This window comes from Odocoileus virginianus, chromosome 9 (assembly GCF_023699985.2).
Source record: "Odocoileus virginianus isolate 20LAN1187 ecotype Illinois chromosome 9, Ovbor_1.2, whole genome shotgun sequence".
NCBI lineage: Eukaryota > Metazoa > Chordata > Mammalia > Artiodactyla > Cervidae > Odocoileus > Odocoileus virginianus.
The window spans coordinates 53,909,299-53,935,900 of record NC_069682.1 but is presented as its reverse complement, the minus strand read 5'-3'; the positions used below and the strand labels follow the sequence as shown (position 1 = coordinate 53,935,900).

At 45.6% G+C, this 26,602-nt stretch overlaps 1 protein-coding gene and 1 long non-coding RNA gene across 2 annotated transcripts in view; one reads left to right on the top strand and one right to left on the bottom strand.

Moving 5' to 3' along the window:
* Nucleotides 1-26,342, top strand: part of RAB22A (RAB22A, member RAS oncogene family) — a 49,670-nt gene extending 23,328 nt beyond the window's left edge. The window contains exons 3-7 of the mRNA XM_020905196.2: nt 5,956-6,037; nt 14,196-14,267; nt 14,360-14,466; nt 15,016-15,125; nt 19,323-26,342. Coding sequence (XP_020760855.1) covers nt 5,956-6,037; nt 14,196-14,267; nt 14,360-14,466; nt 15,016-15,125; nt 19,323-19,420 — 469 coding nt within the window. The 3' untranslated portion in view covers nt 19,421-26,342. The remainder of the gene's footprint in view (nt 1-5,955; nt 6,038-14,195; nt 14,268-14,359; nt 14,467-15,015; nt 15,126-19,322) is intronic.
* LOC110145044 (uncharacterized) lies at nt 539-2,768 on the bottom strand. The gene is made up of 3 exons (XR_002316073.2): nt 2,386-2,768; nt 1,356-1,541; nt 539-783 (listed from the first exon to the last, which is right to left on the bottom strand). It is a non-coding gene; the product is annotated as an uncharacterized lncRNA (long non-coding RNA).
* Nucleotides 26,343-26,602: the final 260 nt, after the last annotated feature.

Below are 26,602 nucleotides of genomic sequence, written 5' to 3'. Positions count from 1 at the left end.
TACTTCTAGGACTTTATCCTTCGGATAAACTTACTCACGTAAGTTTCAGACAACAAGGGCAGTAACTGTCCAAGGTTAGTAATTGCAGCACTGTTGATTAGCAGGGGTCTGATTATATAATTTATAGTATAATCACTTGATAAACTGTGATACAGGGGGAAAGGCCCGCTTGAGAAAACTTCCTGTACTTACATTGGATGACCTCCTAGGTTGTAGCACAGGGTGAAAGAATCAAAAGTATGTTTTATGTCCTACCGTCTGTTTTAATAAAGAAGGTTGCAGGGGAAACTGCATACATATATACTGTGTAAACCATGGGCATATCAGAAAGGCGACCTGAGAAGCAGATGAGATAGTTTCCAGGGCGAGGAGTTGAGTGGCTGGAGAGAGGGGTGTGAGGGAGACAGTTCAGTCCAGTGCACCCACTCTGCACTGTGGGTCATGAAGCCCGTGAGCATGTTACTTGTTCTGAAAATCAAGGAGCAGAGGTACAGTTTGGAAGTTCCTGAATAGCTCATCACACACACCATTGCCTGAGCCAACAGACTCCTGCCTCAGACTTCTTAGAACTGTCCCTCTCAGCAGCCCACACCTTTTGGCTTTAGGGTGTCAGCCTCATGGTGTCCCTTCACACCCATCAAGCCCACCACATCTTTCTGCAGGACCCTCTCACGGCCTCGGAGCTCACCTCCATTTCCCTCCATCTTGTTCGAGCGCCCAGCGATGCTCAATATTCCCTGGGTTTTGCCTAGAATTCCATCTCCACTTCTGCCCCGTAAGGTCCTTAAAAATAGACATCCATCTCAGTCACCCGTGGGTTATGAAGGGCTTGGTATCTGGCAGGAGGACCAGAGGCCTGCTGCGTGCTTCCAGAATTCAGCTTTCAAACAGGTCTGATGACACCCTCCCTTCCTCCCCTGGGGGCTGTTCACACTCTCAGCAATCTCTCCCAGAGCATCACCCTTCAGATGACTCCACACAGTACACAGGTGGAAGTTTTAAATGTATACTGTTAAATATTTCATTGTGTGTTAGAAAATACAAAACTAGGCCCTGAATCCTGTGGGATTTTAATTTTACCGGTATTATTGCTCAGACAAGTTTAAGTTAAAATAGAAGAATGATTCTTTTTTTTACACCATTCAGCAGTAAGTAATACCACTGGAGCACGAATATGGCAGAAATGGTGATGGTGACGCCCTGGCCTTTGGGAGATCCTGATGAACAGGAAACAGGGCCTCACAGAGCCGAGGCTCATCAGGGTGAAGGTGCAGCGTCTTGTAGACCTTTACCCCCCATCTGCCCCCGCCCTACCCGGAGCCTTTCATGTGGTTACCACCCCAGCCCTGCCTCACCAGGCTCGCTCTGCAGAACCACTGGCATTCTTCTTGCACATTTTCACCATTCTCTGATTCTGTTCTTGCCATTTCTCTGTGTAGAATGTGTCCCCACCCTCTCTCAGGTCTTGTTGCTGGGCAGACACCCCCGCTTAAACTTCTGGGTGGTACGAAATGGCACATCAGCTCTTAGATCTCATGAGTCTGAAAAATGGTAGAGTTTAAAGGTACATGCAACTCTGGAACCTGCATACAGAGCTGAGGTTATGGACATTCATTAAAAGGCACCACATACCATTATGAGGGGGGCTTCCCTGGTGGCTTAGCTGGTAAAGAATCCACCTGTAATGCAGGAGACCTGGGTTTGATCCCTGGGTTGGGAAGATCCCCTAGAGAAGGGAGAGGCTACCCACTCCAGTATTCTGGCCTGGAGAATTCCATGGACTGTAGAGTCCATAGAGTCGCAAAGAGTGGCACACGTCTGAGCACCTTTCACTTGCACCATTACGAGGATAACAGCATCTGTGTGTCATTCCAAGAAAAGGGCTCGGAGGTACTGGACTATGAGGCAGGGCACACCTGTGTTTTGAAGGAGCCCAGCGAGTCCACTGCAGGTAAAGGAAAGGCGTTTTTAAAACCCCTTGTAGCAAGTACTTCCACCGGGAACTCATGCTCCTACCAAAGATTCTGACGACTTGGAGTGTCTTGAAAAATGGAGAAGTTTATGAAAGGCAGTCTAGCTTTAGGAAATAATGCTAGTAGGGATTTTAGATTAAAGAAGTAATAAGATCTGCCTAGGCAGAGTGAAGAGAGATGGTTTAGTAGTGAAAAATAAGGGTATCAGACAAGTAAATGGCAGGCTGGAAAATAAAAATGTGTCATTTGGATGGCAGGAAGCCATTGCCTGTTTTTCAAAAAGCCAGATATGAACTTATCCTACCATCTGTGTCATTTAACTTGAACATTAAAGGAGTGATCCTGGGATGGAGTGACGCTGGGAGGAAGAAGTGGTCCCGCTTGAAGATGAGGGTCCAATTTATGAGTTTACCTCAGGGACTGAAGTTCAAGTGTAGATTAAATATAAAATGGAGAGCCAGACAGTTCTCTCAGAGTGGCTGGAAGTAACAAAGAAGAGCTGCGGACCACCGTTTCCGTGGAAGGCCGACACCACGTTCTGATTGAGAACTCAGAATTGGAGACAGACTGCTGTGAGGGTGGAGTGGAATCCAGCCCCATCTTCGCTGCCTTTAGTGTGGGGACAGGAATGAAGTGTCCCAATGGTGGAGCAGGGCTGCGGTCAGTCAGAGTCAGGAAAGCGTGTCCCCCATGGATGAAACCCTGAAACTGGGGGCCGTGCGGGAGGCCTGCCTAGCACGTCCCCTCATCCCATGTCCACCCCGAGCCCCAGTGTCATCACTCTAGATCAGTCCAGCCGAATCCAAGTGCCAACAGGAGGAAGTGGTCCTTATTGGTGTGACAGGCCAAGACCTCTGGTTCTCAGAAATCCACAGAGATGCCTGTTGCAGTGAGAGGCTTCGGGGGCGTGGGGAGGAGGGGTGTGGGCATCCTATCACCACCACCTGCGCTGGGCCCCGGCAGCAGGGAGAGACACCCCCACACCCCCGTCCAGCATCATGGCTGCTTCCTTAGCAGGGTTCTGGGAACCCATCTCTGACAAGACGCCCGGCTGATGCCTGGCAGCTGGCCTAACGGCTGAGTAGGAGCCAATCATGAGGACGTCCCTGGGCGTGGTCAGCCCTGCTGGTGGCACCCCATCCCCACCCCCTCGAGGCCACACTCCTGGCTCAAGAGCCCCCCGAGTCGCCTCTCATCTCAGCTCTCTCTGCGCTTCAAAAGCAGTTCTCATTGTGTGCTCCGGGGAGCACTTGGCTTGAGACTCCCTGGAACTGTGAACATCATGGAAGGCCAAGTGACTTATAGCAACATGGTAGATGTTTTGTCAGAATTCTGGGGTAGCCAATGGGGAGGTGAGGAAGATGCCCCTGTTACAGAGGAAAACGTGAACCACAAGGTCCATAATTCCTGGCATTGAACAGGTAAATTTAAAAATAGACAAATAAACCAGACAGACATTGTACAGTCCTTGTGGCAGACACCCTGAGGACAAAACGGGATGGTGTGTTGAAGGGTGAAGTTGAAGTTGAGATGCGAAGCCACCTGGCTTGGGTGGACCACACACATTTCTGTGACTTTTGGCAGCTGAGCTAAGACCTAAAGCCTGAGGAGCGTTTGGCCAGCAGGGAAAGCATTCACAGAAAAGGAACCATCAGCGTGAAGTCAGAAGCAGGAACAATTGGAAGGATTCGAGTCTGGGGGAAGGAGACCAGCTCGATGTCTGCAGTGGCCTAGGTGGGTTGTGCTGATCTCGTGGTCAGGGCCGAGAAGATAGGTGAATCAAGACAAGCAGAATCAGAAAAGTGGGGGGTGACAGCTGGTGCGAATGAAATGAGTTCATTTTCAAGGGGGAGGGTTTACAGGGGACCATGCTGGGAGCTTAGGCCTATAACCTCTTCTCTGAGAAGGGAGAAACGGGCTGCTGCTTGGGGGCAAGGTATGGCAGGCAGTGGCTGGGGGCTGGAAAACAGTCGGTCACAGTGTGGGGTTGTTGCTGGGTGCAGTGAGAGGCCTGGGGTGGGCCCAGCTGACAGGATCACCCCCACACCGGTCGTCATGGCTTGGGGGCTTTGCTCCAGGGAGACAGCCACTCCGCCGAGAGGCTGTCCTGCTTGGTTGAGACAGGACAGATGAGACCCCTAAAGAGTTGGCTGCTTGGCCAGTGACACAGGCAGTACAAGGACAAGACACCAACAGATGTGGAGGCACGACGAGACCGCAGTGCCGCTGGGAGGCAGTTGCGTTGGCAGCATCCACGGGAGAGAAGGGGATGGATGGTCTAAGGTTGCAGACCGGAAGTTGGGTTTAATCCCTCAAGATCCTTACATTACATAGCAGCTGCCTTTTTGTCTGTCATCCCTTGTCTGAGTCGTGAATCTATACTCTGAGTAAAGGGGAGATGGTTGGCAGGTAGTTTGGACTTCCGTGAGTTTTGATCCAGTAGCGGAACATCTTTTACCGCTGCGTGTGACTTTCCGGCTTTTGTCTGCTTGCAGCGTGTCTCTGCTCTGTCCTGTGAGCTGCCAGCCCGGGCGTGTAGGGTGGCTCTGGCTCTGTCACAGGCCCGGTGCCTGTGTGCCTCTGACAGCACAGCCGTGATGGATGGAGTACTGAGCTGCAAGCTCTTAGGACTAATACAGCAAAGTCTGAACTGAGACATTTCCTGGCGCTGCCTTTAAATAATACTCATAACAATAATAATACCTTGTTTACAGACAGTACTTGATAATTTGCAGAGCACTTTCACTATATCATATCATTTCATCTTCACAATAACTAAGGCTTTTTGAAGACTTAGATCTTCCCTAAAGTGAGAAGTCCTGGTGCACATCCTGATTTAACTGTGGCAAGTGTAAAAAGTTTTTCAAACTAAGGATTCTGATGCTTACCTAAGCTCAGTAATGCTTCAGAATCATTCAATCGATTTCAGCTTGCACTTTGTTGGAAATTATGTAACTGCTACTTGAATCTTTTCAAAGTTATTTCAGATTCAGAATATGTGAAAATGTCTAGCCATTGAGTTCATTGTCCTGATTAGGATGATGAGGGTGTGATTCCAAGAGCACAGCTTGACCCTAGGCCCCAGAAGGTTTATTCAGTGGGAAAGTAGACATAATCATCTCTGGGTTCTTCAGCCAGACTGGGATGCCCGGAGGAGGCTGAGAGACAAAGGACTTCCCAGCAGGGAGCTTTCCTGTGGGTTGGGAGAGTAGAAGGTAGCATTGGAGCTAGTGCTGGCCTGTGACAGGCCTCCAGAATCTTTAGCCAGGACCCTCCAGAGGGTCTAGGCATGTGTTCCACAGTGCCTCACAGGTTCTCCCAAAAGCACAAGCCCCTGACCCCTGCCTTCAGAGGCTCCTGCCTGGAGCAGCCCCTCGCAGAGGGCAGGAGGACCTGCACAGGAGCATTCTTTCTCCACCCAGGACTGGGGTGGCCCTGAGGCCCTACGTGGCCCAGCAGGACAACCAGTGGGGGGCCGATCTGTTACTGAAACACAGAGGTGGTGATTGGGAGTCTTCCTGCTGCTTGTTGGCATTTTAGTTTTATTAACTCTAGTCTAACACTAGCTCTTCACATGATCCTTTGGATTAGGAATGGGCTGAGGATAAAGCCAAATGACCTACTGCTCATTACTAGTGCACTCTTTTCCTGAACACACAGGTTTTCACAAAAGTTTTCCCATGGTGCCATCTTTCTAAAGAACAGCTTGAATATATTACAAGGGAGGCTGATGTCTGGATTATCAAATTATCTCATGGTTCTTTTGATGTGAAGTTTGGGCAGCCACAAGCCAAAGAACCCTTTCGTCTTAGAGCATGCTGCCAGCATCTGAGTGTCTCATCAGTACTCCAAAGAGGAGCACTGTCAGAATGTAGTGTGGAGCAGGAGTATGAGAACTGTGGCGTCTAAGCAGTGTTTCCAACTGGGGCTGGTGACGTGCTTTAAGTAACTGTGTTCTGATCGTTTAGGTCTCTTTTTGTAGGGCATCTTTTATGACCAAGACTGTCCAGTACCAAAATGAACTACATAAATTCCTCATCTGGGACACAGCTGGACAAGAACGAGTAAGTCACTCTTTACATTACTATGTGTCTTTCTGAGGCCCAGATGAAAGCACCAGTGCAACTGCTGGGTCCCATCACTTCACGTCACTTGCTTCCCTTCTCTGCGCCAGACACACATCTTCCCATTTGCGCGGCCAGCCCTTTCCTTCTCAATTGGAACCACGAAGTCCACTGATGGAGAACGTGCTCATGGGCGCTGAGGGCGTTCTTACACATTCTAGTGTCTTCAAGTAAATGCTGACTAACAGGCCTGATGAAACCCCGCTCAGAGCATGGTGTGTGATTTGGGGGCTCCATCCTCGAGCAGAGATAATGAAAGAATTAGTGGTAGGAAGGGAGAGTGAAGCACATCTCATTATAGCCGCCTTTTAAGAGCTAAAGAGGGAACTTTAACAGCATAAAAATTTTGAGACTTTAAGTGAAATGGATGAGCTAACACAGTGCCATGCAATAGTGCTTAATAAACACCTAATGATAAAGTTGTCCAGGATGGCTGTCTGCCTCGGGAAGGCCTGGGCCAGAAGTGGGGCCAGGGCTATGGTACCACAGTGCAGAAGAGGATTTGGCAAAGCCCACCCAAATGGAACGGGATCAGAAGGTGGGGGTGGGTCCGGCTGCTACTGCCGCCCCATCCTTCCCTGTGTTGAGTTCCCCGTTGAGGTGTGTCTGCAGCTGCCCCATTATTCAGCTCCTGTTTAATTTTGTTTTCAAAGAGTCTTATCAAAACAGAGCATGTGATGGATGCGCTGTGCTATCTTAAAGCCCTTAAAAGTATAGCGGAAGTAATCAGGAGAAATAGTCTGTCCTCACAGTCTTATCTGAGACAGCCTAGATGTTTCGAATGCTGTAAAGCCTGACAAGCATCATCACAGACAAATGGAGGAAAACACGACAAGCCGTTCTGTTGTCCTGGATGTAGACATCGCACATTTGTACAGATTTCACGTCTCAAGTTCGCTGTTTGGTTTCTTCTGCTTTGTGTTTTTTTTTTAAACCATTGGATATCACACCCTGTGTCCAGTTCTTCATCCGAGATGTATCTGCTTGGTCTCTGGTCCCCTCTGCTCCTGTGTTGTCTGGGCCATGTGTGCTGAGGTGGGTGGGTCTTGGCCAAGCATCACTCACCCATCTTTCAGAAGGGCCGCCTCCCATGGAGCCTCCCTGAGTATGTCCACAGACATAACCCTGGCATCCAGCCTGTTAGCCACAAACTCATGGCTCTTCATACCAGTAATATGTGTACCCTTTCAGTGAATTCCACATCTCAGTTACCCCTCCCGTATATTTGATGAGACAGCAAAGCTCTCATCATATAGCATCCTACTATAATATAGATTCCATTATGCCTTGAATCAGAGCCTGTCCTCATAGACACAGTGATGTATAACATCTCTCTTTTTTTCAGAACGTAAAAAAAGAATAACATGAGGGTTTATGCCTCTCTCTTGCTGTTGCCATGATAGCAGGATTCTGTTGAGTTTTGTAATTAGCTGGTCTGCCTGCCTCTTGTTTCCCAACCTCTAATTGATTCTGCACCAGGAGTCATTGCTCTGAGATGCAAATGTCCCTCACCCCTACCTGGAGCTCGATCACTGAGCTAGCCAAGGGCTCGCGCTGGGAATACAGATGAGGCGGCCGGGCCCAGGAGGCCTGCCCAGCAGAGCCTCGCGCCGTGGAGACTGTCAGGAGAGGGACGCTGGCTGTGCACCCCCGCTCCAGCTGGTCATTGCCAGATCACAGGGTTTAAGAAGAACTCAGCCTCAACAGCGAATCATAGACTGTTTGAAATGCTGTGAAAATCCTCCAGGGCACCTCTGTGAGCCTTTCCTGCCTGTTTGTCCCAGACACAGCCTTTTGGGCCTGGATGGTGCCAGCCTCCGCCAGACTCTCCATCATCACCTCCTCCCACCAGTTCATCCTCCAAGACCAAACAAACCTTTCAGATCTGCCATCACCAGGCCAGTGCCTACCTTCACACCCACGTCCCGTCCTTCCCTCTGCTTGGAACACCCTCCCTCCCAGTGTTAGCCTGGAGAACGCATGTTCAGCCTTCAAAACTGTCATCCCATTTTGCCTTGAGGGGGCTTTCCCCACCACCCCTGCCTTCCTCAGTTTGCCACAGGCCCGCCTCATTCAGGCGTGAGCCTGGAGGTGCTCCCTCCCCGTTAGCTGTCCTGACAGCTCCAGCTTCTGAGTCTACTCACTCCTCCCTGTGTCCACTGTCAGCGGTCTGCCACCCCTCACTCTCACCCAAGAGTTCCTGTCTCCTGGTCACGGGTCTCCCTGCCTTCCCTCCTCCCAGCCCCATCACCCTGTGTCCATTCTCCTCACAGGACCCAGGGGGCCCCTTGTGAAAACCTCAGTCAGACCCTGTTACCCTCCTCAGGAACTGCCAGCTGCCCCTCTCCTGGGAGCCGCACTCTGTCCAGGGGTGTGCAGGGCCCTCGTGGCCTGCGCCACCTGCTCTCTTGGGCCTCCGGTCCAGCCTCTCCTCACCTGCTGAGTTCCAGCCCAGGGCCTCCACTCACTTCCTCAGACACACCAGAGTCGGCCTTCACACACAGTATTCCTCGCACCGGAAGACTCCCTTCACACGCAGCGTGCCCATCGGGCTCCTTACCAGCCTTTCTGTCCTGGTTCAGAGTCACAGCTCACGGTCTTCCCTCACCCCTCTGCACCTCAGCCCCACCCAGCTCGTTGTGCACCGCCGTGCTCTATTCATTTCTCTCAGGACCCTTATTCCAAGTTGTAAGTAGATACCTGTCCACACCCCTCTCCTGACAGACTCTCCCCACAGACGAGAAACTGAGAACCGGGCCCACGGTGTTATGTTCCCAGGGCCCAGCACAGGGCCTGACCTGGTGCTCAGGTATCAGGTAGACCAGTTAGCAGGTAGACTCTTCAGTGTATTTCTTTATATCCCGAACCATCCTTGTGATTGCCCACAACCCCCAGGTTGTACCCCATCTCCTTGCCTGTTTATCTTTTGTTAGTGAGCTCCTTGGGGGCAGGGGCTGTCCTCACATCTGTGTGCTCAGCCCCTGGTGCTCAGCACTGATACCCACGGATTTATGTCATTTAATTGTGAGCCCTAGTCTGGCACAGGGAAACAGGCCCAGATCCTACCCCTACTTTTGTCATGTGAGTAGCACATGCCTCAAATTAGGCATTTCTGGTATCTATGTATTTGTTATTCAGTTCTCTGTAATGAGATTTATCATGGAATCAGAAGTCATCCTAAAATGCAACCATTCATGATGAACTGACCATTCGGACATCCTTCCCATTTGACCCTCACGTCTTCACAGATGGATTATCCTTGATGGTCCAGTCACAACTGATTGCAAAGTAATTTCATTAAGTCAGTGAAAGTGATTTGGAGAATTCTGTAGATGTTATACAAAGCCATTGATGGTAGGGAGCTTGTTAAATTAAGTGAAGAGAAAGCTACTGATCAAAGTGATGACATAAGTGCCTCAGAAGATAATGATTTGTGTATCAAAAGGTCTAGGGAAAACCGATGGGAGTCCTCAAATATTTTGTAAAAGTTCCCTTCCTGTGACAGGACTAGGAGAGGCAAACACGAAATGAAAAATAGATACCATATTGTGCCAGCATATGGTTCAGGGGAGCTTGGTGTGCTGCAGTTCATGAGGTTGCAAAGAGTCGGACATGACTTAGTGACTGAACAAGAACAACATGGTTCTATCAGAAGAATCATGGTCCAGTTATCAATCAACTTGAACTCAGTGTTCAGTCAAGAAACTGGTTGCAATAATAAGCCAAAGTTTTTTCTAATACCAGATAAAATGAAACTTGTTTTCATAATTTTTTTCTCAAGACGGAGCCTTTTCAGACCTTTTCATCCCTAAATGAATTCATTTAAAATGATCTTTTCCCACCAATCTTCCTTCACCAACAAGGACTCCTCCAGAAGCATAGCGACAGACCTAGCTGCTGCGCAGACATGCACCTCACATCCATGTCAGAAGTGCTCTGTGACTGCAGCAGCAGCGTTTCAAATACTTGCCATCTGCGTGTGATCACATAAAAAAAGCTTCTTAACCGAAATCTAATACACTGCAGCCAGTCTTGAAGATTTATGTCCCTGAATCTTAATGTGGTTTCTCCTGATGACCATTTCTAGAGGTCAGAGCGCAAGAATGACTTGGACTCATTCGTTGTCACAGGAGTCACATAAGGGGTGTACTCAAGTTTGAAATCAGGAAAACGTGTACATGTCGCTTGACATCTATGACCGGGGTCCACACTGTGGCTCTCGGGCCAGATCCAGCTTACTTCCTGTTTTTTCAGAGCACAGCCGTGCTTATTTGTTAACTTGCTATCTGTGGCTGCTCTCCTGCTTCCATAGTAGAGTTGAGAAGTTGCGGCAGAGATCACATGATCCACAAAGCCTAACGTGTTTTTCACTGGCCTCTTTCAGATAAAGCTTGCCAGCCCCTGATCTAGGGCCTGATTGGGAGCAAAACTATGCTCGCATTCTTTGAGTCTCTTTGTAAGCTGCTGCCTTCTTTTTTTATACCACAAGTACAGTACATAGAAAGAGTTTCAGTGTCAGTCATGAAGGAGTAGCTTGTAACAGGCTAACCCTCACACAGGTAACAGTTATGTATAAACACTGGGCAAAGCATTAAAAAACAACTCTCTGAAGGTCCTGTGGAGCAGGGACTGAAAAGGGAATGACATCGAATGAGACTGAGGTTTTCATGGCTTTTCCCCTAGAGGGCACACCCATGACCATGCCCCATAGGGTAGCTAGAACTCAAGCGGGGGGCTGTCTTTGTAGCTTGCAGTATTTAAGGGCAGAGATTAAGGTTGCTAGAGCAGCTGGGAAAAGAGGAGGCAAATCCCAGAAAAGATGAATCTGACAAGTCAGGAAGCCTTGAAAATCAGCTTATAAATTCCTTTCCTGTCTTTGCTTAACCCTCAAATTGTGAAAGCACAGAAACGACACTAAGGGATTCAACAGAAACCAACAGCTGAAAAGGTGACAGGACTGAGCAGAGATCCTGCTGCTGCTTGTGAGAATAAGCAAAGTTTAGAGTCCAGTCCTGCCTGTTATGTAAGGCTTAATCAGTACCCTAGGATCCCCCTGAAACTGCCAAAGGGCCATGTCTTATGAGTAGAGACCCACATACACCCACCCTAACCACGTGTAAAACCATCTCAGGGTGATAAGCCAGTGTTTTAACACTGCAGAGAAGATAACGGAAACCAGATATTTTAAATATGTAACTACAGATGGGGAGTCTCACACAGAATGGCAACTGATAAATGAAAATGCTAAAACTGAAAACTGTAATATCTAAAATGAAAACTCTACCAGATAAATGACAAATTAACCAATCAGAAGAACAGAGTAGAAAAATAGGAACCATGTACCCTAGGGACAAATTCAAACGATCAAACGTGTGTGACTGGAGACCCAGAAGTTGTTAAAAAGAAAAAGAAGTGGGGGGACAGAAAGAAAAGATGTTTCAAGAAACAGTGGCTGAAATTTTTCCGTATTTTGGTGGAAATAACTCACAAATCCAAAATATAGCAGACCCATAGATATCAAGAAATCTCCCACTAAGTCTATCATAGTCAAATTGCTAAAAACCAAAGTTAAAGGGGAAAATCTTGAAAGCAGCCAGAGATAATACCATAGGTACATGCAAGACTCAACACTGTGAAAGAGGAGTAGCCTTCCACAGCCAGTGGAGGCCAGAAGACCATGGAGCCCTTTTAAAGAGTCAGAATTACCCACTGAGCAAAATTGTCTTTCAGACATGAAGTCCAAGTCATGACATGTTTAGAAGAAGAAAAACAGAGAGGGTTTAGCAGCAGTGGTCTCAGAAAGGTTCTTAGGCTAGAGGGGATGATGCCAGATAGTAATTGAGATCCGAGGAGGCAACAAGAACCACTCGGAACGGTTAATATAAAAATCTGGGGATTTTTCTTTTTATTCAAAAGAAATTATTGGCTATTTAATGCAAAAATTACAATATTGAATTATGTGGGTTATCATATAGATTTAAAATATTTGACAGCAGCACAAAGGACAGTGGGATAAGAAATCTTGCACGGTTCTGATCTTTCACATAAGGTGGTGCATTTTAAACTCTTAAGTCAGTTATGAGAGACATATATTGTAGTTACAAGACCAACCACTTAAAGAGTAATACAGGGAGGTATAACTAAAAAAACCAATGGACTAATTAATACATTATAAGTAAACAGTAAAAAATAGTTAATTCAAAAGAAAGGAGAAAGGAAGAACAGAGTTTTATTTTGTTTTAATGGAACAAAATATAAAGCAAATAGCAAAATGGTAGTCCTAATATCAGTAAAAACCAAATATATCAGGAAGTACATTAAGTGTAAAGGAACTGAATATTCCACTTAAAAGGCACAGTTTGTCAGATTGGATCAAAAGTCAAAATCAAACCATATGCTGGTTATAGAAGGGATTACCTTACATAGAAACCTCGAGATCACTTCAAAATAAGAGAATGGAAGTGGATATTCTGTGCAAACCATAAGCAAGAGAAAACTGTAGTTTTTATATCTATATCAGTAAACAGACTTGAAGAGAAGGGTTACCATCAAGAATAAAGAAGGGGCGTGAAAAGAGTAGCATTGGGGAACTTTTCATGTTGATAAAGGCGTTTTCTATCTTGGGATGGGATAGGATGAATGTATACATACACATTTGTCATTTTATCCAAATTAAGACCTTTTATCAGCCTTAAAATTTTTGCACTTCTCTAAATGAATCTTACTCTATAAATTTAAATACCACACACACAAAAAATCCAGCAACCTTGTAAAGGAAGTTGCTGGAATAATGCATCAAAAGTGAAAGCTAGTGCCATAGCCTTTGCTCCATCTTGTGCTCCTCTGACTGACATCCCAGGGAGGGCAGTTCAGAGTCTTTCCCACCTAATCATCTGGTTTCCTTAAAGTTGCTTACAAGCTTTATTGTTTTTTTTTTTCTCTCTAAAACTTAACATGTTATTGTAAATTTTCCAACTTTGACCCCAGAGGCAGGGATCTTTCTCCCTGAGACTAGTAACGCTAAACTTGGATGGATATTTGAGGCTGGCATTTATTTTGATACCACCCTGCACCTAAAACTTGGATGGATATTTGAGGCTGGCATTTATTTTGATACCACCCTGCACCTAAACAGTTCTTAGGTGCTCACTTCTGATAGCAGGGTCCGCCTGTGTTTTGGAGGGAAGCCACAGAACAAAGAGCAGGAGGGAGTCCCGTAGTACCTCTCACATCATGTGTAGGGGTCAGGTTTCAAAGTCAGGGGACACGACAAAGATCAGGCACAAGTCAGAGTCTTGTCTTGTGTGCTGACCTCACATTCACTGAGCAGGAGGCTTGACCAGCACACACACATGCCCAGAAACCAGGGTTGACTGGGGTAGGCACATCCCATTTTCCATCTCACACCCTATCAAAACAAGTGGCCCACTAAATCAGCCTCACTATTTAGATTGTCCTTCCTTCTCTTCCCTGTTGTGTTGGGGGGAGGGGGAGAGCTGGGGGGTGATTGGTGGGAAGAAGCCCTGTACACAGAGTTAAATGCATGTAAATGGAATGAGATATGTACCTGCTTTGGGGAATTGCCACGCTTATGTGGACGATATCAAAAAAGCAAGTTACAAGCTCATCCAGGTCGTGAATGTAAATGTATACTCATTTCTGTAGTACAATCAGCATTTAGATTGCAGGTTATCTTTACGACACCCAAATGCAGGCACTTCTCTGGAGAACATTTACAGCATTATTTTTATCTCCTTGTTAGTTTGGGGAGCCAAAGTTTAAAGACTACTGAACAAGTGAATTTGGAAATTATAACATTGAGTTCAATTAGCCTTTTCAGCTGAAACAATTGTTTATAGCATGTATTTAATTCCTATAAAAGTGTATTCTAAACTACCTTCTGAGTGGCATTTCAGTGTTGGATTTGAAGTTTTTGCCTTTGTTAATTACTGGTTCATTTGCTTTAAAGCATCATGTCATCTTTTTTGGCTTAAGAGAAAGATTACCTTTTGTGCAGGGATAATGGGCTTCAAAGTCTAGTAAGAAGCATATTTAACCAGTTTTCCCAATTTTGTTGTTTATTTTTCTCTCTTTGCAGTTTCGTGCCTTAGCACCAATGTACTACCGAGGCTCGGCTGCAGCTATAATTGTTTACGACATCACGAAAGAAGTAAGGCCTGACATACCATCTTCTTGAGACTATTCTGAAAACTCTGTTTAGGTCGCTTCAGTCTCCAGTTGCTTTCCTCCTTTGTGTTACAGGAGACATTTTCAACATTAAAGAATTGGGTAAAAGAGCTTCGGCAGCATGGCCCACCCAATATTGTAGTTGCCATTGCAGGAAATAAGTGTGATCTTATCGATGTAAGGTAAGTTATTAGTGCAGGAGATACCAGTGCTGATTGTGCGTTCTTCTTCCAACAGAGCACTATCCAGTAGAAGAATCTAGCTTCTGTTTTATCTCTGACATTGAAAAATTCGTTTTTGTTGATCGGTTGGGGTCCTGAACGTTGAAACTAAAATTAAGAGTTCAGACACTCAAAGCTCATTAGATTATATATCGAGACAGATGTGTAATTTACTTAAACATCAGTTGCAGCACACTTGAACATGATCTGAGATTGATGTAGCCTCAGCTCCCATGACACAGGGTACTCAAATGGAGAAAGGATATTTTAAGGAAAACACGTTGATTGGCAGTTTCTCTGGACCACTTCTGTGATCCTCCAAGCAAGGGCTGTAGTGTGGGTGGGTGGGGGGAGAAACCATGGTGATTCTCTGACCATTCCCTTGAATATATTGCTAGTGGTTCAGGTTCCGTTCTGATCATCACGAATCTGGTTAAATACTGGGTAGATGGGGATCACATTAAGCTCCTGATGGGTAGAGTTTGTGATCTACACTTTATTGTTTTCCAGAGAGGTCATGGAGAGAGATGCCAAGGACTATGCTGACTCCATCCATGCAGTCTTTGTAGAGACAAGTGCGAAGAACGCGATAAACATAAATGAACTCTTTATAGAAATTAGTGAGTATCCCTACCTCATTCATGTCTTCTGTGCAGAGCAACTTAATGTAGGAATCTGGCCAGGGAGGATTTCCTCCCTACACAGAGCGGTCTAGACTCTGGTATTGTTCTCAGTGGAATGAGGTTTGAGACTTGAAGAGTGATGGCAGGTTTTCATATCGGGCTGTAATTGCTGGAGAGCTGCTGCCTGATGACTGGCCCTTCCTTCTAGGAGGAGTGTTGCTCCTGAATCAGTAATGTGCAAGGCCTTGGGGTCCTGGAAGCTGTCATTGTCCTCTCTCTCTTTAAATGTGTTTCAGTTAGTCATCCAAAGTCATCAAGCATGAATAAGATAAATAAAGGGACATGGAATGTGCGCGTAATTCCCTCATAAGAAAGTCCTCAGAAATTCATATGAGGCTCTTGCCAGTGAGAGGTTAAGATACTCTCTCCTCACCACCTCTTTCCCTTTTCAGAAGTGTTACAGTGATGACACTCAATGGGAGAGTCTGCCACATCCCTCTGGGACCATCCATGGATCGTATCTGTTTATTCATTTCATTCCAATTCATCAGAATGTTCACTAAGACCTGTTCCACACTCGGGGAGACAGCAGCAAGCATGACGGGCTGGCCTCTGCGGTCCTCTGGGGGAGAGACAGCACACAGGGAAGCAAGACCCTTGCTGATGATGAGCAGGAATACAAAGAACCTAAGATAGATTGAAATGAAAGAGTTTCTGCAGGTGGTTAGGGACAGCTTCTCTGAGGAGGCGCTATTGGATCCAGACCCTGACAGAGCAGGTGTGCAGAGCCCTGAGGTTCGTGCTAACTGAACGAGCCAGGCTTGCACATGAAGGACAAGAGAAAGCCACACTAGATCCATCCTTTGGAGAGATCTGAAAGTGGGAGGGCGCTTGGCCAGCATGTAGAGGAAGGGCCAGCAGGGCCAGGCGGGGACGGCCCCCAGGGAAGCAGACCTAGGGGCCCCCCAGGACCTGGGGGCTGCGGGAAGCCCTGGTGACCCTGACAGCTGGCCAGGGCAGGCTCGGCTCCAGCAGGTGGACGACAGTGGCAGGTAGGCCCCTGGCTACCCCATTACTGGGGTTACTTTTGGTTTTATTTTTATTTTTTGATGTTTTTAGTTTGTTCAGAGATCTGCATTTTATGTAACATGTCACACTTTTTAAATCTGGCCACTTACTGAAATATTTTCAGAGTACCATGCAGGCCTGCCAGGCCCATCTGCTGCCTGGAACAGCTGGTGGACACTGGTGTGTGAGCTCTAGTCCAGCCCCTTCCTTCCAATGTTAGAGAGCAATGATATTTTTCGTCTTCCTCGATTGTAAATAACAGTTACTCAGATGTGTTCCTAAAAGGCAGTGTGTAAAGTTAGTCAGGAATTTTTCACAGTTTAGTTCAGGCTAAAATATCTATGTGTGGGGTATCGTAATTATCACTGTTTTTGTAAAGTGTTCTATAGCAATATTAAGAATAGGAAGGTAATGAAGCCTATCAACAGTGAAAATTCCTGTATAAAAACTAGCCTGAACCATATTCATTTTAACTGTGAAGAATTAAAAAAAATATGTTCCATAAAATTAGAAAAATTTAGAGAGATGTAAATTAAGTTTATTATTTACTGGGTGTTGTAAAATCGAGTTAGCATGGGGCCTGGGTTTGCTGGCTTTTTATCAGTCTAATATACATGCTGCAGAGTGCTCCCGTCAGAAGTATAAAGTTCCAGGGGTTTTCACAAACTGAGTAGACTCCTGGATCAACACCCGTGTCAAGACCCTGAGGTGCCCCAAGAACCTCACCCCTCCCCCTCCCACAGGAAGCCCCCATTCTGACCACCAGCTCTTCTTGTTTTACCTGTTTTTAGACTCTGTTCTTTTTAAAACATACTGGGTCTGCTCTCTTGTGTCTGGTGTGTTTGGCTCTACATCACATCTGGTAGATAGGTCCCCGTGAGCGTGTGACTCATTGCCATTGCTGTGGAGTGTGTGTCAGGGCGGGCCACCTCCACGGGGCAGTTACCTGCCGTGTGGATAGGCATCTGGTAGTTGTCCCCAGTTTCGAGCTATGACAAGTAGCACCTCTATGAGCATTCTGCTTCATGTCCAGTGTGTGCACGACGTGTACACGTTTTTGTTGGGGATCTGTTTACACCCAGGAGAAGATTTGCTGAGTCATCAGGTATGCGCACATTGAGTACAGGTTTACTGCCCAACAGTCCTCAGGGTGGTCACACCTGTCAACGAGGACACCAGTGGGATCTGAGAACCCCAATCACTCCATGTCGGGCAGGCAGGGTCATGACCCGCCACTTTGGACAGTGAATGACGTCAAGCACCTTTCCAGCATCTGTTTACATTTTTATAATATTTAAATAGCCTCTTCTTTGTAGTTTTGCCTGTTTTCCTGATGGATTTATCTGCTTTTGTCTTAATGTTTATAGTTTATTTTGGCTGTGAGTCCATTGTTGGTTATGTCTATTGGAGAGCTCTACTCCATGCCTTGACTTTCATTTTTGGATCAACTCCTTCGGTGAACTGGAGCTTTGAATCTTAATGTATCCACTTTGTCCTTACTTTACCTTGCAGTTAGCTCCTGCTTAAGAAATCCTTCCCTATTCCCAGGTCATGAAGGTGTTCTCCTCTGCTTTCTTCTAAAAGTATTTCAGAGATGGCTCTGTAATACCAGCTGTGTTTTCAGCATCCATTTATTGAGAAATAAATGATGACAAGAGTCAGTAGAACTTCTAAATAAATTTGCATTGTGGTCATAACAGTGCATGCTGGCATTTGAAAGTGCTTGTAGGACTTACCAGGGGTGCTTCCTCACTTCGTAGGCACCATGCTATGTACTAGCCCCCGCCCCACAGTTTACAGGCTGCTGGACATGCTGGAGGCTCCCGTCTGGGCACCTGAGGACCTGGGAGTTGGCAGATTGCTGCTCTGCCTCGTTAATGCCAAACATGTGGGTGTCAGTTCATCCCATGGTTTCAAAGTACCTCAGCACCAGGTGGTGTGCGGAATGGATGCTGGAACATAAAGCTCGAGAGACATGCTGCTTTCCTCCAAGAGCTTGGGGCCCCATTCAAGGAAGAGAGAGATCACTGCTTGAACAAACACATAATAACGGGCTTCTGGCTCCTAACTAATGTGAGCGTCCAAGGTGCTAGACAGAGTTAGGAACTGCTCCTTGTACCAGGAGCAGCCCTGGAGTTATCAGGGAGGGTGGGTGACTGGGTGATTTAAGGTTTCTCTCGAAATTGACACTATGCTTCATGGAGCAGTAAAGTGAAACCCATTCATTCTCATGCACTGTTGGTAGGAGAATAAAGTGGTGCAGCCTCTTCAGAGAGCAATTTGGCAGCATCTGTCAAAATTTAATTGCACGTCCTTCCTGTGTTTGTGCTAGATAGACCCTGGGAATGCAGTGTCTGTGTCAGATGAACACCCACGAGTGGAACTACATGACCAACTCTTCCCCGCCGGTCCATTTATCCTACACCAAGATAGTCTTTGCATTGTTGTTAATGACATCAGAATACTGGAAACAAGCTAACTGTCTGTGAATTGGGGATCAAGGGTGGGACATCCACAGACACAGCATCACAGAGTGTGTAGACGAACTCTGCTTGAGCAGTGCCCAGGATGCGTGACATGAGAGCTGTCTGCTTCTGCCTGGGTTTTAAGAACGGGGACGGGTGCGTGTGTGTTCTGTGCATGTCTCCGCACACCTGTCTCTGGAAGGTGGCCTCTGCTATAAGACAGAAGGACAGGGACGTTCTGATGCAGTTTTTTTAACATGTTAAATCTTTTTCATTAAAAAAGTGTGCACTAAATGCCAGGTGATACTCTTCTTTGGACCCTGGGACCAAAAAAAATGACAGGATATTAGTGGGAAAACTGATGGCAGCTGAAAGTTGGGTGAATAGTGATGTTCCAGTGGAGTTCTTCATTTTTGCCAAGTCCCACAGTCATCCCATGAGGTCCCCAAACCAGGGGAGACTGGGTGAGGGGACCCAGCAGTGCTGCATGTTACCTCTGCAGCTCTTCTGTACATCTAATCGTCTTCCAAAGTTAGAAGTTTATTACCTTTGTTTAATTTTAATGAGACCTGTCAAACTGCATGTGTAGAATGGTCATGTATGAGAATGAAACCTGAGAAAGTGAATGCTCACTGCCCTCCCTCCTATCCTCTCGGTTTAGGTCGAAGAATTCCATCCACTGACGCTAGCCCGCCTTCTGGCGGAAAGGGCTTCAAACTCCGCAGACAGCCTTCGGAGCCAAAGCGGAGCTGCTGCTGACCGGGCCTCGGCCCCCTGGGCTTCCCGATGAAGTAGGTGGTCCTGACAGGTCTAGGGAGGGCTAGGCCCCGCCTCCGGGGGTCGCCTGCCAGTCTTGGATCTTCTTCGGGCAACAAGGATTCACAGGAATTGACCGGTTTCGTCTCTTTGGAGACTGCAGCAATAATACGTCAGTCTGTGGACTTCCGTCCTGTAAAGAATCTCTGTGTACACAGGGACTGCATCGTTGGCTCCTGATCTTGCTGAGAAGGAATGTACAGTTGTGTGGATGGTAGGATGAGATCATTGAGTAGCTTTGTAGTCAAGATTCTATGTCACATTTGTAAAGGGAAAATTAGCACTTTCATGGTTCTTGAGGGAAAAAAAAACGACCTTGTGGAGACATTCCTTCCCTTGGTTTCCCATTGCCACTGTTAGAGGGAGTGGTAGCATTTAGAATGTGTGCAGTTACCACCATGGAGGGATGGCAGTTATGATCGTCTGAAGCTGACGTGGGTTGTTTCTGGGGCTGATGGAGAGGCACCCACCCCTGCCGTCTCTGATGCACTTTGCATTGGGCGCAGCAGCCCAGGACCCTGTCGCACGTGTGTCCCCAGGCACGTCACTGGCACCTTTTTAGGTAAGCTCTGACGATCGAAACAGTGGTGGTAGAGAGGCTGCCTGGAACATGTTGAATTGCAGATTCAGTTTGAACTGACTAGCCATGTTTTCGAAAAGAAGAGAGGAAGCCCAGAAAGTGGAGTAAATGCTGTCTGTTTTTTATTTAACCGAGCTGTCTTGGTGGGGGAAACAGTTATCTGCCGCTTGCTTAGCACATGTAAAGTTGTAGTCATATATTTATGAGACCACTGCTTACAGATTATAAATTATGTAAATACATTAATAAATTCTATGTTTCGTTTAACACTCCATTCACTCTTGCACCCGGCCTGGCGCGCACCTCCCATTTCTCAGCCCATGAGGTTCTTTGAAGCACGTTTACATGGTGCAGAAGCATAGAGCATGTGGCTCCGGGTTGGCAAGGGTTTCTCTGCCTTCTCTCCCGCCACCCCTCCCCTGCAGTCCCATCTGGAAACCCCCGTGCAGACAGATGCCGCTTGGAGAAGCCTGACTCCTCCCTCCTCGCCTGGGGGTACAGGACCAAACTCCTGAGCCCACGTCACTTACCTGGTCTTGGAAATAAGCTGCTTCCAGCTTTCACAGCAGCCTCAGACCAACTGTTTGAAGAGCGCTTCTTCTCTTGTTAATAATTCCGCGTCTCTTTCCCTTATTTTCCCCTGCCTCTCTTAGTGGTTAACACTCTTTTCCCTCAGGGAGCCTAATGAGCTTTTTAATATAATCTAAAAATAAAGCACTGAAGTGAAGTTGGTGAAAATTTGTTCCTGGTCTAATTTGGCACCCTTCCAACCTGAGTATTGTAAGGGAAGGAAATTTACAAGATTAAATAGGAAATGAAACAGCTTGAATTTCAAACCAAATTGTGTTTTCAGAGCTATCCTTAAACTGAACAGTCAAAACTTTTAAAAATAATGGTTATTTCTTCATGCCCCCCACTTGATACGGTTAGATTTTAATGGGAAAATTATAACTCAGATTAAGTGAAAAACAATTCCCTTCCCCATGGTGTATATCTTGAGCATTTGGAATTGTTTATTCTCTTATTGAAATCATATAGAAGGAATGTAGGTAGTGAACATTCTCAAGTTGCTTTGTTTAAAGTGCGTAGGGACTGTCTCCTCCCCTGGCATCTAGCTTTCCTCCCCAGTGTGAGATTAGCAAGATTTGGACAGCGTGTGTGATTCCAGGGCCGGGCACTTCACACCTAAGAGTGGTTAGGCTTTACTTCATATACATCCAAATGGACTGGCCATCAGGCCACTGCCCTGGTTGGTCCCTGACATTCCCACCACCAGGCTTCTGTCTCCATGACAACAAAATAAAAACACTCGACTTACCAAGAGATGAGGCATGTGTGGCCCTTTCTTATTTCACCAAAAGATGACACGGATCTGATCTATGACCTTGACATTTTTTCCACCACAGCTGTCCATCAGCGTGGCTGGTTTCATGGTATCGGGGTGCACAGGGAAGGTCGGGCAGAGTGCTTCCGTGCCTCTCTGGTGGGTGAGGCCTCCCCTCCAAGCGTCTCTCACCCCATTGTGACGTGGGCTGCACAGAGCCCAGCACAGTCCATCCTTCAACCCCCGCAGCCGCCGCCTTCTCCTGATCCTCGTGGTCCTCCTCACCTGCTCCCCACGTAGTTCGGGGGCCTCTCTTGCCCTCATTTTCCTCAGTCTGTCTCAGAAATCACTGTGGCTTTGTACCTCACATGATGTCTTCTTAATACTCAACAATAACAACGGCACCTTGCTCTCAGAATCCAGAATCCATACTCGATGAGAACAGGGGAAAAATGTTTTCTGTCACCTTGTTTGCTTCTAAAGCACAAGGATGGATATTAACATCAGAAGCAGTGTTTTATTTTGAGCCCACTTTGGATTATTCACCTGAGTAGACGGTGATTTAATACATGTTTCATACATCCTTTATTCTTACTTTTTACCATGAGAAAAAGCTAGCTTGTGAAGGAATTGAGACACAGCCCATCTATAAAAATCTGCTTTCAGTTCTCTTATGACACAGGGCCATCTTTAAAAACTTGGGGGACTGAAAAGAGAAAAGCCATTCATTAGCTCTGAGTGTCTGTTGATTCCTCTCAGAGAAATGAAAATCAGGTCTTTGCTGGCGTCCAGTCCTAGGAACCAGTGATCTCCAGAACTCTTGTTTCACACAAGTGTTTTTCTGATTCTGTGATAACTCATTAATTATCATTTGGTGATTAAAAGAACATAAAGGGGGAGTATGATTAAGTGTCCTTCATCTTAAACTCTCTTTAAGAAGTGATTAGGGAGAAGCACCTACTGCAGGTCCTTCTGGTTCTAAATGAAACCTCCATCACCTGCTCTTCAGCCACAGTCAGGCCCAAGTGCTACACATTGCAGCAGAAAGATTTGGTTCCTGTAAAATAACTCACTTCCTTGTCACGCATGTATGATTTTGTGGGAAGTGCCTGCCCCCCATTGTATACACACTTCCAGGGTGCCTCCTCACATCTGAGAGGACTGGACCCTTTGTGCCGGAGGCTCCATCTCTTAAGTGGGCTGGTGTCCTTCTTGAGGTGATCAGGTTTTGTTATTTCTACATGTGTAGAAAGGGAAAGAAAACCACATTTACTTCCAGAACTTCTCTTTACATTTTTGTATTTATTTCTTTTCTGTTCTCAAGAAGGAGCATAGGTCTGTGAGACCTTCTAAATTAAACACTGACAGAGTAATGAAAACATCCTCAGATGACATTGCATGGCTTTCCTGGAGACGTCAGACCAGCGTATCCAGACTGTTACGGTATCACGTTAAAATGGGCAAGTTTAATTGAGACAGCAGTACACTAATTGGCATGTCAGCCTCAGAGCTTGAAAAGGCATTTGTTCACTGTTAAATGCATCCTTCATGGTCTGAGAGTACGTTTCAAAAGAGGTTATGTAAATTCTTATAAGCATCTTTTCACTCTTTTTTTTTATCCCAGAACATGCTGAGAACGTGATTCATGGCCCCTTAGTATATAAGAAATAACGTGTGCAGCATGTTATATATATGACAGACGAGACCCCATACATTCAGATGTCTCTGCAAGAACCTGTATAAGCAGTGAGGAAACTTTTCCCTTCTGGGGAAAAGTCACTGGAATTCCCTTCACTCTCATCTATACTAGGAACCCACTGTAGAACATCTGGGGGTAATGACAGCCCACAGACTTAGGCTGCCTTCCCTCTCTCAACTCATTAAGCTACAAATGTTCTGTAATGAAAGTTAAACGACAGTGATAAGCTGGAGAGTGGAAACCTGTGAAAATCCTTCCTTATTTAAATTTGTTGTAAAGGGACGAGCAGCATGACTTGTTTGTCTGCAGGAGATCGTCTCCCTCTTTAAAGTTAGTATTTTTTAAAAGAAGAAACAGGATGTACCTTCAGAGGTCGAGCAGTGACCATAGACCTGCTCTCACTTACACATGGTCCATCAAAAATGTTTCAATGGTTCAGAGTAATGTTTAGGAGATGTGTACTAACTCCTATGGTGCTGTGATTAAAAAACAGTCCAAGCAACAGAATTATCCAGGAGATAAACATGATGCTGTATGGTTTTAGCAGAGGGAAGTGGGGGTAGAATTTGGCCTTGGACTGAAAGAAATGACCCCTGCCCATTTCTCTTGACAACAAGGTTACTTGTCTCAACTTCCAGTAATAGAAATCCAGGCAATGTGATCATCCGATTTGGAGGAAACATTAGTGAAATTCTGGGACATTTGTCCTGTTTTATGTGCAAATGAAAGTTCAAAAAAAAATTAAGAAGGTGTTACATTTTTCAGGAGCCTCCACTTTTTCATTCCAAGAGAATGATATGTGAGTGACCTGTTATGATGAAGTTTCATTAGACATAATGAAGAAAGGGAGTGAATAGAACCAAGAATCTCCTTATTTCTGTTTGTCCTTCAGGATTCTCATAGCATATAAGGAAAATGATTTACCCTCCAAATCTAGAAGAACTTCCAGAGTCATAGATCAACTTTAATTTTCGGTCTGTACCATCAGAAATAACTCATGTCTGTGTTCTTTCCTCTTAGAGCATAATTAATTCCAGATAGGTTAGAATATGTGTGGCTTCCAAACAAAAGGATTCAGAAGTTTAATAAAAAGAAAAGTCTTGAATCTTCCATCTTTTCCTTTTATTACCTTCAACATTTTAGGTAGTAAGATTAGGATCTATCATCAGTAGATACCAGAGTTAAAACCATGGAGTCTTAACAAATTTATCTGAATTTTTTATTTTAATTCATTGCAAGTTCATTTTCAGATCAGTGTGGATGGTCCTGGAGTCCAGTGCCTCATCAAAATGCTTCATAATGGAAACAAATAAAATTCTGGGTAGCTTTCCATGAGCGGGAATTCAAGTGCCAAGAATTCAGCTAATTAATGGAAAATCCTCAGATAGTACTGATTGCTTTTTGAAAGCGCCTTCTCTAAATTGGCAGTTTGAAAGTGTAGACCTTAATCATCTTGTTAATCCTGCAAAAGAAACAAAACACACTGGTTTGATGCAACTTTTTGATTTGGGGAACTTCGTGTTTCCGGAAGCGAATGGTTTAATGCAATACTGAAGAAGAAATCCATCTTTAAAACAGCATTTCACACACAGAGCCAGTAATTTTCACTCAGAATTAAAATTGTTCAGGAAGCACCCACCTTTCAGGTCACGGAGAAAAGCCCACCACCCCTTCTTCCACGAGGTTAGGCCAGAGCCCACACTGAGCACCCAGCTGCTGTGGGGCAGGCCAGGGCTACAGGGAACACGCCACCCCACCCCACCCCCACTTCAGAAATAGTCAGCAGCCCATTATTTCACGTTGGAGCTTAACGCTTAATTAATCGTTACTGATTTTTTCATGAAATTTATACTTGAATTGTCAGTTTGACACCCACCCCCCCACTGGAAAAACCTTGAAAGCAGGGCTTAAATTTGTATACCTCCGCTTACTTTGCCCATGAGGTTATTACACAGTTTAGGACACTTTTTCTTAATATGGATTATGCACGTAATGTCAGGTCAATCCAGCGTGGGGAGAGTTACCAACATCTGGTTGGTTAGAGCCACCGATGAGTGCCGCTGTTTTTAAACCATTTGTTGTGTGTGTAGATAGAGTTTTATGGCCCCGGGAAAGATTTCCTTCTTTCACTCTCCTCCAGCAGCTGAGTCTCTCCATCATCCCACGTTACGAGTCACCCACACAATGGTCCATCACGCCTCTGACCTTCTTAAGAGTTGACGTCTTGACTTCCTTGTGATCGAGGCCGTGATTCTTGCCTTATTTCTCCTCTTTTTGCTGCCGGCTCTCCATTAAAGACACAGGGCACCCGCCACCGCCTCAGCGTGTGTGACGTGCCTTCCTGTACTGCCTTACCTGGTCACAGCAATGAGATTTGCCCACCTCGTCCCACGAGGTGGGAAAAGCAAGAGGCAACCAGTGATGTCAGACAACACACAGGCTAATTTAGGGGGAGAAGTCTAGTATTTCCAGAGAGGAGATGGGCAGTACTGGTTTACAGTGGCAGTGTGACCACGTCACAAAATGTTTTCAACCACTGGCAACGAGGCAGGTTAAGTGTCAGAACTTTGACTTAGTTTGTACTAGAACATTTGTTAAACTTTGGAAAACCCTTAAGTAAAGTCTTGAAAGGAGATACAGAGATAGATGAGCCTAGACATTTAAAAAAATAAAGCTAAGCCGTTGTACCAGCAATTCTTATTTCTCCTAAGAATGTCATGCCTTTTCAAGACCTGATGCAAGGAGTAAGATATTTGTGCCTTTTTCTAATAATGTCTATTATGGGAAAAAAAAAAATCAAGTTGCTTACAGTTTAGACCGCCTTGTTGCACTATAAGCAGCCCAGATTCATAGCCATGGCTCCCCTGCATGATGCATTGCTTGACTACCTGTGATGAAATATTGTAATGATGGTTTGCCAAGCTTGTATGAATGTTTGAAGACTTTATTTTTGCAGTCATAACCTTGGGCTGGACCTAAGTCTATATATAAACCGTATGGTGTCTGTATTGTTTGTAGATGCTGACGAAAGAAAACTTGATCTTTTGATTTTTGTTGTAAGATTTTTCTTTTTATGTTTAGGCTGGTAGTAGATCATTTGCAAATGGTGGTTGATTTGACATACTTCTAAATTGTATTGTTTCAGCTTGGATGTTCTATACTAAACTTTTATAGAGTATAACATGCTAAGTCACTACAAAATTTGTTGTATTGTAAGGCGAGTGTAAACATTTTGTTAATAAAGTGCTATGTTTACAGATAACATATTTGCCCTTCAGCTGGTTTCTCTTTATGATAGTCTTCATCACACATTTTTCTCTCCCCCCCCCCCCCCCCCCCGCTTTTTTTTTGGCTGTGTCTTGGGGCATGGGTGATTTTAGTTCCCCAGCCAGGGATCAAACCCACTTTGGAAGCATGGAGTCAACCACCGAACCACCAGGGAAGTCCTTCATCACGTGTTTTTCTTAACTAAATCTCCTGAAGTCATTTTAAAATGATTTTTGAAAACTGAAATGCCAGAAC